At 42.1% G+C, this 11,835-nt stretch overlaps 1 protein-coding gene across 3 annotated transcripts in view; it reads left to right on the forward strand.

Moving 5' to 3' along the window:
• The window catches only part of RFTN1 (raftlin, lipid raft linker 1), a 98,058-nt gene extending 90,707 nt beyond the window's left edge, over positions 1-7,351 (forward strand). For all 3 annotated transcript variants that reach the window (XM_032675492.1, XM_032675471.1, XM_032675481.1), the window contains exons 9-10: positions 1,011-1,092; positions 4,942-7,351. In XM_032675492.1, coding sequence (XP_032531383.1) covers positions 1,011-1,092; positions 4,942-5,367 — 508 coding nt within the window. In that variant the 3' untranslated portion in view covers positions 5,368-7,351. The remainder of the gene's footprint in view (positions 1-1,010; positions 1,093-4,941) is intronic.
• The last annotated feature ends 4,484 nt before the right edge of the window (positions 7,352-11,835 follow it).

Below are 11,835 nucleotides of genomic sequence, written 5' to 3' on the forward strand. Positions count from 1 at the left end.
AGATTTCTATCTAATGTTGCTGATACAGTCTAGCTGAGCAGAACCGTGTGAGGCTCGGGTATCATTGCTCTAGTAGCCTTGAGTGCAGATATAATAATTCTGTGGTCTGCTCTGCTTTTATTAATATTCTGAGTTTTAAAATATAAACACAAGTCACTTAAAAATACTCTTCATAACTAGTGAAAAACAATTATCCCACTTGTTAATCATGAAGATGGTGCTTTCTGAATTTTCAGTGGTCAAGAATATATTTATGTTTATATACATACCCATATAATCAGTCATGATTTTCTGTCTTTAAAGAGTAAAAATACGCAGAGCTCTTTACGAGGTCTAGATGAAGACAACTCCTACATATAAAAACCTAAAAAGTAGAGGCCATCTGTGCGGGGGAAAAATGGTATTTAAGTTTGTCATATATGTTTAAATACAGGAATGAATAGAAAATCACAATTATGATTTGTAAGCCCTATCTCTTAAAGATATATATGATTTTCTTTCTCTTCCAGCTTTGTGTATCCCACTAATACCTTCAATAAGACAGGTCAGGCTGACAGTGCAGAAGGGCACCCTCCTAATAAAACTGCATTTGGTTGTTCCTCCTGCTGTGCTGCAGACCTGTAGGCAGCACCCATCCCCATTCCGGATCAGTGCCCTGGGAGGCAGGGAAGGAGGAAGGAGGCACTCTGAGACACACAGGCTCCGGGGTGCTTGGGTTTCTTCCTTTTTGTTCCAAACAATTTATTCTGTGTTTACACACTAATGCTAAAACATTCAACAAAACTGTGTCACAGGCTGACAGGCTCTGTCAGGCTGAACATTTCCCACCCCACCCCCCCTGCAAAATACCAGGCTGCTCAAAGACACTGGGGACAGGCAACATGTGGATCATTCTTCATTTTATTCTTCTTTGACCTGCAGAAATAAATGACTGAGATGGATTTTCGCTTTGAATGATGCTGGATGTGAATTTAATTCATTCTCAGGAGTGTGCATTTGTTTCTTTTCAGGGAGGGGAATTTATCTACAAAGCAAATTGTATTTCTTCAGAGACCTTCTTTGCCCCAGAAAGCAAAGAAGAAAGAATCTAAGGTAAATAACCTTGAGTTTCTGGTTTCTTTGGGTTTTTTTGGTGGTGTTTTTATATTGTAATTGATTTCCCATAGAAGGAAAAATGGCCTATTTAGTGTTTCTGTGATGCAGTAGCCAGACACAAGGAATGGAACTGTTCAAATGAAAGAAACAAAAAATGCTCAAATGATGTGAAAGCTTTAGATTTCATTCTCTGTTGAATTTGTGGCAGCAGAAGGGATGTAGATTTCTCTTTATGTAAACCAGCCATAAACCTCCATATATGACCTAAAATTCTCTGTCCATATTCACTGCTTGCAAGGTAGAACCAATACTGTTTTCTCTCACCCAATGCCTGTCTTTTTTTTTTCTGTTTAAATTGCACTCTCTCTCTCTCTCTCTCTCTCTCTCTCTCTCTCTCTCTGTGTGTATTTTGGTAGAGCCTAGCACAATGTAGGCCTGGTCTTGGCTGGTGTTTCCATCTATTGTGTGAATGTTAATGAATTCTGCTACAGTTTAACCAAAAAAAGCCTCCTGAATCCAGCTAAATTATTCGAGGACATAGCTGACAGCTAATGATGTATGGATGTGGGTACAAGTATGTATTCCCACTTCCATTTTCAAATATGTAGCTGTGGGAACCCCTGCCCAAACTTGTCACGCCATACAGCTGAGAGACTGGGAAAGTGATGACCTTCCTACAGTACTCAAATTTGCCTTGCCCTTTTAGTATGGAAGGGATCAGGAAAGCCAGATGAAGTATGGAAAAGATCCCTGAAACCACACGACGATGAGTGTCTGATGAATGCAGCCTCGTTTGTGTTCTGGGTCTGTGTGCTTAGGTGGGTGCTGCCCAGCCTGATGTCACCTGCAGGAGTGAGGCCCTCGAGACCCTGCAGAGCTGAGCTGGAGTAGGAAATTGGAAGTGCTCAGCAGAGCTGACCACAAGGAGCATTTTACCCAACAGTTTATAGAAGGCGGATAGTTTTCATCTATAAATCCCTCACTGTTCTGGAGCCTGGTTCTGTGAGAGTTGTCTTTTTGATACAGTGCAGAGCAGGGGAGTATTTGAACTGACTGAAGTAGGAGAGAAGTACTGGGACTGTGACTGTGATTTAAGATGTACCCTCTCTCATTAGCAAAGCTGGAGCCCAGAATATTGTGTTTACATGTTACAAAACCCATCTTTCTTGTTTTTTTCTCTTTGTTTTCCGATGATTAAAGGGATCTTGGGATGAGCATTAGAGTGCCTCTATTTGGTCATTCTTTTCCTACCACTGTACGTGGTTTTCATGGAAGTGGTGGGAACCCATATGTGGTTGTACTTCTTCAAATAGGGAAACTAGTATGATACTGATTCCTTGTATTATAACACATACATACCATCCAGATGATTCAAAACTTTGTTTAAGTTTTTTTCATTCCGGGTTATAAAAACTTATTTAACAATGTCTGGTTGACAAAACAAAGGACTTAACTCGTTGGCAGCATTAAATATACAGGCATATTTGAAGGCAAGAATCACTACAGCACATTTTCATACCAAAGGTCAAGGAAAAATGACATACCTTGATTATAGTTATATAAAGAGATGTAAGACTGGTTCAACATCTGTAGGTGGTTGTTGCGAGTCACATCAAAGATACCAAACCTGGCATTTGACTAAGTTGCTGAATATTCTGCACATACAAAGTCACAGGCTCTTAGGGTTTTTTTTTTAACTTGAGATATGGCATGTCTAAAATGTTTACAGGTAACCCTTTGGAGGAGTGAAATAGGCTGGTAAGATTAAAAGGATATTGCACTGTTGGAAGATGATCCATCCTATCTTTGCACACCATCCAACTGCTGCTCAGGGTACCTAGAGAAACAGAAAAGGAAACACTCAAGGAGTGGTACAACTTGATTCTCTCTTCAGTACACTTACTACTGCAATATTCAGTCAGTGATGAGATAATCATTTTCAATCACTTTATACAAAACTGATGCTATTTCACCAGAAACTGGCTGAATGCATTTTTATGAAATACAACATAAATACCTGACTGAGTGCACGTACATTTGCATGTACACACAGAGTCTCCTACAGTTTGATTTTTATCCCATTGAGGGCCCTGATCTTACCTTCTGTCAAAGAGAGCTTTGAGTTAAGTGGGTGCCCAGCACTTCTGCAAACCAAAGAGGAGAAAACTCAGGTGTCTGAATTTTAAACAGCTGAGCTCTAGAACTGAGATGTTATCATTCCTCTTTCTCTAAATTGCAGTGCTATTAAAGTGAAAGATAACTTCCTCTAAGTAAAACTGAGAAGAATCTTGTGAAAGCCAGTTTCTTCTTCCCCTTTCAACCTCCCCCTGTCCCCCCCCGCCACCACCTTTTCTTTTTACATTAAGTTCTGGCCAACAGAAGGAAAGAGCATAGCTCCAGCTTTGTAATCTAATAAACTTAATAGGTTTTGAATGGCTTTTTGATTAAGGAATAAAGAGCTAGATCAAAAATTTATGAACACAAGATCTTCTGGCCAACTTCAGCACAGACCTGGTTTCTCTGGAGAAAATGGCTTTTGGAGCATGGCTGGATTTACTCAATGTCCTGATGAGATCATTTACACCATACAAAGGTTGCCTACTAACCCATCCCTGAGTTGCCATCAGCAATGGGCACTGCTGACAAAATGGTCATGTGCATTCACATGTACCCAGCAAAGTGTAGGATGGCTCAGCAGCGGCTTGGAACCCTGGAGCAAATCCAGAGCAGGGCCATGAAGTTGATAAGGGGACTAGAGCACCTCCCCTATAATGACAGGCTAAGGAAATGGGGGCTGTTCAGCCTGGAGAAGGTTGCATGGGGACCTCACAGCAGCCTTCCAATATCTGAAGGAGGCCTACAAGGAAGCCGGACATGGAATCTTCATCAGGAACCGTAGTGATACGACAAGGGGAATGGTTTCAAGCTGTAAGAGAGTAGGTTTAGATTAGATATTAGGAAGAAATTCTCTGCTCTGAGGGTCGTGAGGCACTGGAACATGTTGCCCAGAGAAGTTGTGGATGCCCTAATCCTGGCAGTGTTCCAGGCCAAGTTGGATGGGGCTTTGTGCAACCTGGTCTAGTGAGAGGTGTCCCTGCCCATGGCAGTGGTGTTGGAACTAGATGATCTTTAAGGTCTCTTCCAACCCAAACCATGCTATGATTCTGTGACCCTATGGTCTGGCTTTCCTTGGAAAGGTTCATTTATTTTTTGACAAGTGAAGCAGATATAATAATGGCATATTTGTCAGCCTTTATGTATGTTACACGTGTCAAGTCAGTATTTCAAGGTACTGCTAATTCCCATTTTGTTTTAATTGTAGTCAAAACACTTCTGAAAGGGTGGCTGTCTCAAGTGTTGTGCAAGTTCTGCAAGAGTCAGCCTCACGCTTTCCAATCATACAAATAGTTCAGAATATTTTACTGTTTGCTTGTAGTCTTGGGTATTAGTTCTGCTGCTAACCTGGTGAAAAACACTGGAATAATGCCATGGGATTGTTTCCTCTGTCTGCACTTGTGCAGCCTTGCATATCCTTCCTTTCCACGTGGTGCAGGTGGGCTGCCAGGGTCCACAGGCCTTAACAGTGACACGGTGTTTGGAGAGGAACCCAATAGGTACGTGCAGGAGCAGAATTCATCAGGGTCTTGTTTCTCTGTCTGACAGGTGTAGGCAGAAATGATTTAAAGCTGTCTAATTTAGTCATGCAATTTTTTTAATCTTGGGTCTTTTTGGTCAAACTAGTCTTTGAATTAAAAGTACATAATAAAAACATTTCTATTCAGGAAAATAAATGTCCATGTGAGATTGTCACTAATGGTCTTTAACATTTGGATCCCTTCTTTGTAGTTTCACTGGAGGTTCTCCAAGGAAGACATGCACAACAGAAAAATGAAGAATTCCACAAAGGCTAAATTAAGTACTAGGGACAAGCAAAGGGCAGAGGAGAAGCAGGAATTTGAAGTCACAGAGAACACGAGGAACTTGGAAGCACAGATCTCAGCAGCAGCCAAGCCTGATCCAGAACAGCAGCTGGACGATGTCATAGACTTGGGAGACGAGGTCGCTGGGACCAAGGACACAGGTCCACATCACGACGGGGCGTCAGAAGACACATGTCCTGCCAGTTGCGATGCTGCTGGCAATGCCGACACTGCCGGGCCTGCCTGCCCCAGCCAGAGCGCGCCCGAGGGCTGCGCGGCTCCGGCGGCTGAGGGAGGGGACTGCGGGGGCAGCGATGGGGCAGCGCTGGGCGCGGACTGCTCCTGTGAGTAACACCTGCATTTCAGGAATCCTGTGAGTTGCTGAGTCTTTGCCAAGACAAAAGAACAGGTTTTGATAATCCCCATTGCTAATAACTCCATTCCTCAACTCAGCATTGCTTTGGCGCTGTGCTTGCTTTGCTCCTTAGCACACTGATATCTTGATGTTTCAAGTAACTACAGGGCCCAGACTTTTCAACCCACAGAAAAGGCAAAATTCCTTCCACTGTACATAGTGGGAAATGCTCTCCTGGAGCTACGCTTTAAATTAAAAAGTAGGGACAGACAGAGAACATCCTCACTTTTTTCTGTGACTGACCTTAGCAAACAAGCTTTGAGCCCAGGTCAGGGCAAGTGTTCCATTCCAGTTGGTCAGATTTTACTCTTTAGTACTTTCTTGTCCACATAGCTTTTCTGGAGAAGTTGTTGTGCCATATGTTATTTTGTCACTAGGCTTGTAGTGTCATGAAAATGGTATTTGGGCTTAAACAGGCTGAAGCTGGAAAGCTTAGATAAGATGGCTGTTATCCTTATTTATCTCCAGTAGCATACTTACTGATGATACTCTCTTGTGAATTTTATTAACCCTTGCAGATCTTTGAACAATAAGCAAATCGTTTACCTACTTTAGGCACACTGGGTAAACAAGCCCTATGGTAAATTTGTGTGAGGCAGATCATTCTGATACAAAATGCCATTTCCTGTTCACTCTTTGCCAGTCCACAGTTCATCAGTAGTTGTGGGGGCTTGAGAAGACAGAAAACAGGAAACAAAAAAGCAGGTAAACAGTACTTCTGTCAGTGGTTATCCTCACAAAAATTAGAATTAGATGTTATCTCCTGACCTTTTCCAGGTGGTTTTGCACCACTTCCTCACCATTACGAAATAACCTTATGGGAAAGCACTGAAATTGTACACAGGGGTCAGTGGACAACAGATGTCACTAAATGACCTTACAAAATGCAAATACCTTAATAGAGCGTTTTTTCATACAAGTAACCGTATTTTGGGATGGATAACGAACAGAATTCTGTAAAATTACCAGCATTTTTATGTTTGAAGCTACATTAAAATATTTACAAGTGAATGTACATGTAATATAGTTTCTGTGCCAATGTTCTCCAAGTACTTCAGTATTTTTAAAAACACAGGAGGAAGTGGTTTCTCTCTTTTTGACCACCTTCATCCTTATTTAGAAGTGGGGTAGTAATCTGGTAACGAGGTGAGAAATACATTGTAAATTCCCCTGCTTTTCTTGTTTAAAGAAAGAGCTCTGTAAGTGATTTGCCATTTTTTCCCTTGACTTGTGCCTGATAATTTTCTTTAGGCTTCAAATCAAAATGCTGTACAAAGAACTATGTTCTGTATCAGATGTGCACCTAGAGTGGTTCAAAAGCATCTTCTGTGCCTAAAAGTTACACAGTAGGCAGAACATTGCAGAGAAAGGAAAAACGACATCTCTTTGAATATTCATTTAATTGGGACGAAGGCACTCAAGTTTAAAGCATTTGATTTCACACACAGAAAGCACGGTGGTATTTTTGTCATTGATTAAAGAGTTTTTTATTTTGAATTCAGTGGTTTAATCACAGGACTGTAAGTAACTGCAGTTTCTGGTGGTATTTTTCAATTATTTCCTTCAATATCTTGATATTAGAATGGGGTTCCAAAAGCCTCAAAAATAGGTTGTTTCAGTTGTTCTACTTAAATACAAGCTCTCTGCTCTGTACAGTTTTAAGTACCTGTTTGCAGATTTTACTAGCTTAAGATCCTTCTACTGATGGTTTCTATCTCAAGGACTAGCTTTGTATTAATCTTGTTTAAAAATTCACTATATTTAATGAACGTTTTGCTAGTAGAAAGTGTTGCAGTAGAAAGACCTCTCCAAATACTTTTTAATAGAAAACATTTATTGGATTGCAATTTGACCTTGTTTAACTGGATCCCAACTGCTTACAAAACTTAAGGAGAAATAAAGGTCGTGAAGAGATTCCTTATTTGTGATGCTTGCAAAATTGCCAATAATTTGTCCCCAAAAGGGAGAACTTGGGATCTCTAAGTGGTGATGAGGGGAAGCTCCTTACTACTGAATTAGCAGTATTTACTAGTGCTACAGAACTGGCTACTTCGTTTTCCTTTCCCAGCCTGACAGAGCACGGAAGGGGCTGTGGGGAAGTTGTGTTTAAGTGAAAGCTTGGTTTAAAACTTTGTTCCTGTAAATGCTGGAGTGGCTTGGGGTTGGGAAGAGTCAAAGAGAACTTACCTGTTTTTTCAGTTTCATAAGAGTGCAAACAGCTTTGGGTTTATAGTCACATAATCAATTCCAACTTGTGACTTTGAATTACCCTGAGCTGGTTCAGCTGTCTGGAGTTGTGCATGTGCTTTCACTGTGTCCCCATCTCAAGAGAAGTGAGAAAACTTAAATCAGCTCATAGTCAGATGATCCAGATGTGATGAGGGCTGGGTAGTAATGCACGTGTGGGGTAGAGCAGCAAGGCTCCGCAGCTGTTATCTGCATTTTATCTCAACTGCTTTTGCTATTTTGGGCCTGAAAAAGCAGGAGTGGCCAAGGAAGTGAAAGGAAACAGTCAGCACCTTATTTGAAGGTTGAATGGAGAAGAGAAAGGATTAGGCCAGGGCTCAAATCCTGTCTCTGAAAACCTGACCAACACGGGGAAATACGCCAACAGTGGAGTGGGAGAAGTCTGTGGGAGAAGCTGAAATGGGCTTTTGGCTGCAGAGGTACAGCCTCAACTGTCAGCTCAGGGGGGACAGTGGGAATCCATCCTGGCTGCTCACACAGAGAAGCTACAGTGATTCTGAGCCACCAAGTCTGCAGCAGGGTTGGTCACCCCTGGCAGGAGATGGAGAGAGAAGCCAGGCCCTTTCTTTTCCCACAGAGAGCCAGCATTTTAAGCCAAACCTGAATTTTCCCCCAGATTAGGCAGAATCTCCCAGTAAGGATGCAAACAAATCTTCCCATGCCTCTCTTGGAAGGATGAGCGTTGCCGGCATGTCCTGGGGAAGGAGCTGATGGGTTGTGCTACCACATGTTCCTGGTGTCAGCTGGTGATGATGCAGGCCCACAGCACAGGTGTGTGTTCTAACCTGAACCATCCCTGTCAGACCACCACAACTCAGGTGTGTACACCTGTCCCAAGAGTTGCCTGTCTCTGAGGGAGAAGCACATGGGATACTCTGTTGAGAGGAGTTTTGTGTGCTGGTGTTTGGAGCAAGTGGTCATCTGAATAAGCCAACAATTGTTACAATAGGATAAATTTTAAGGAGAAGATCCAGCTCAGGCAAATGAGGAAATGTCAAAAGAGGAGTGGCTGAATTAAATGAAGGATAAAAAAGGAGTTTTATATTGCAACAAACAGTGGGGAGCAGGGGTAGAGGGGTACAACTATGATGGGTAGGATGTCCAAACTGTTGAAGCATCATAATGAAAATAGTTAACGTAGAGTTCAGGAGGGGTTAAGTGCACAAATGATTGGACTGGCACTTCATCTTGCATAATGTCTTTGATTATTGGATCTGTGCATTTGAAAACAGTATAAATGAAATAGCCCCAGGCAGCTTTAACATATGCGTGGACATGAAGCTAAGTACAAAACAATATACCCTTTTTTCCCTACTTTGGCTCCTCTGTCAGCCTTGGTTTCTGAGGTGAGCAGGGGAAGGGCTCTGCATTTGGGTACCCTGCTTTTTCTTAGTAGTTGCCGTGACTCTATGTTTGCCTCAGGGAGCCAATTATAGGGCAGAAATGAAGCATGATCAGCCTTTCATGCAGGAATTTCATCCTCACAGAACTGAAGAGTATAAGAAGAGCAAATACTAATTTCTTGCTGATAAGTGCTTCTCAGAAGTATGAGGAATGTGGGTGAACAATACCAATGCACCTATGAATTATGAGTTGTAGACACAATTCATATGTCTCCGAGGCTGTAGTGGAGATGTGCTTTTTGCTTTAGAAGATGATCCTTGCCAAAGCCTCCATCCTCAGAAAGGTGCCTGTGGTGCTGGATGTGGCAGCTGACTGTAGTCAGTACCCTACCTATATGCTGAAGGGGAAAAAAAGGCTTTTCAATTGAAGTGCTTTCTGTTACTCACTCTAAAAGTACCCTGCCAACTAAAGTGATGTAATGATAAGTGGATGGCCATTCTTTTTCCAGGTAATTAATGCAAATGCTATAGGAATACTTCATACTTATTGTACCAGATAAGGACAGGCAAACTAGTAAAATACATATCACAAGAAGAAGAAGATAAAGTCTAATAAGGCTGCAACACCAGGTAACTCACAAACCATCTCCCCAAGTTCAAATATAAATGTATAGAGAGGCACATTTCTCACTTCTCATCTTTTGTTGCAAAAAAAGAGTATCAGTCTACTTCTCTTTCCGTTGCTCCTTAGCTGCTGGCACAAGAGGAATAAACATTTTCTATGATTACATGATTCTCCAATGTGATGAGACTATTTCTCCAACTCCAGAACCAGCAGCTGAACAGGAGGGGCTGTTCTCTGTTCCTGCCAGTGCAGACCAATATCCCATTTATTTCATTATTTGTAGACCATATGTTTATATGGGTGAATGTTCCTGGGGTGTTATTTTTGTCTTCAATTAAAGCAGAGTCAGATCCAATAACAGACATTAGGGTGAAACTGATGTTTCACTACAAGACTACAAGACTCTAGAAAGAAGAGACTTCTGAAAGATTCCTAAGTGTCAACAGGAAAAGGCCATGGAGGAAGGGGATGTCAACAACTTTCCTGACTTATTGGTTTAGAAATGGCATTTATTACAAGGTAAGAAAGGACTTCTTGTTGACATTAACAGAGGTTACCAGTATTTGGGGGTGGGGAGGTATGAAATCATTTTTCTCCTCTCATCTTTCGGTGCAGTGTGTGTGTGTTTCGTCCTGCTCTTCAAGTGGGTGAGCCCATACAATTACAGAGATATGCCCTTGCCCCACAGCGCTCAGCTTGAGTGTAACAGGGGATGACAGAAAGAGGTTAGAGGGAAAAGAAGATGATTACAGAAGCAAAGGGTTTCAAAATGCCTTTGTTAAATGGACATTTTGGGGCAAGTCTGAAGAGGGGTTTGTGAAAGAGATGTCATTTGGGCTGCAGAAAGCCTATGCATTAAGCGGAAAAAAAGATATACCAGTTTATAATCCACATAATGATTTAGAAGTCATAAGAAAAACAACATGTAAAGGCTTCTCAGAATCTTTTTATCATTACACTGTCAAAACACGCAGGAGCCTAACGTGTGGTTTTTATTTTAGGGCACCAGTACTTCCCGATAGCAATGTATTGCACGTTCCTAGGAAAACCCTGCTGCTTTCAAGCATCAAGCTCTGACATGTCAACTGCAATCTTTGTGAATGCAAAGCCCCCTTGGTGTTATTTTTTGTGACAAGCATGCTGTCCTATTTACATTCTAGAGTGAACAAACAAGGAACCATTCCTTGAAATAGGGGCACTCAGATAGAATCTTCCTCTCGTCTGAGGAGGAGGGAATTCGATGAGACATCCCCTCTGGGTCTGCAGGGACTGTGGAGGAGGCTGGCGATGTCAGCGGGCGGCAGAGCCGCGTGGAACACAAGCACAGACCTCAGTGGATGAGGCTGCAGGCAGCAGAAGGCGTAAACTTACAGGCAAGGCCTCGTCACAGTGCTGTCCCCAAAAGGCAACTCTTTAAGGTCCATCAGTTAGAGTCATGCCCTCCTGATGGAAAATACAGCCTGTCCTTCAGTTGTGTGTGCTCTGACCAGCAGCAGGTATGGCCTGTTCTCTTCGACACTCAGGAAGCGCTGGCATCATTTCAGTTGTTGAATCACCTTCTGCCACAATTACAGTAGTAGTTTTGTGCTTCCCTCAAAGCAAGGGCCTGGAGTTTCCCAGCTGGGCTACCTTACTGGATTTTGAAGATGAGGTGCATGTGGATATGGCAGTAGGTATCCTACAAGCTGTACAACGTACCAGATTGATAAAAAGAGGGTACTACTAGAGGCTAAACTCAGCATGCTGAAGCTGAAATGACTTTTGGGAGAGAACTACAGCTGGGCTGGAGGCCTTTTTTGCCAACCACAGGGATGTTATGCTTGAAAAACAAAGTGCTTCACACTAACAGTACTGCTGCAGGCTGGAATAGGCTGATGGGATCGATATCCTTGCAACCTCTGTTTAGGGCCAAAGAAGTAACACACTGATGGCAAGAAACTTGCTGCATTGCCTAGCTGACTATTGTCTGAAACATTTAACACAAGGTAAGGAGCCACTAACAAAGACAAGGCCTTATCTGTTTAACATTTTTACTAATTCAATATTAATTTAGTATTTTTGATACTGTTCCTTATTGAGGTCTTCAGATGTACAGTGGGAATCTCTACCATTTTAAGGACTTGAACTGTCTATGCAGGTAATTGGCAAACTCACTATAGCTTTTGTTGGTCTCAGATTCTACAGTGAGTT

Source organism: Chiroxiphia lanceolata, chromosome 1 (genome assembly GCF_009829145.1).
Source record: "Chiroxiphia lanceolata isolate bChiLan1 chromosome 1, bChiLan1.pri, whole genome shotgun sequence".
Taxonomy (NCBI): Eukaryota; Metazoa; Chordata; class Aves; order Passeriformes; family Pipridae; genus Chiroxiphia; species Chiroxiphia lanceolata.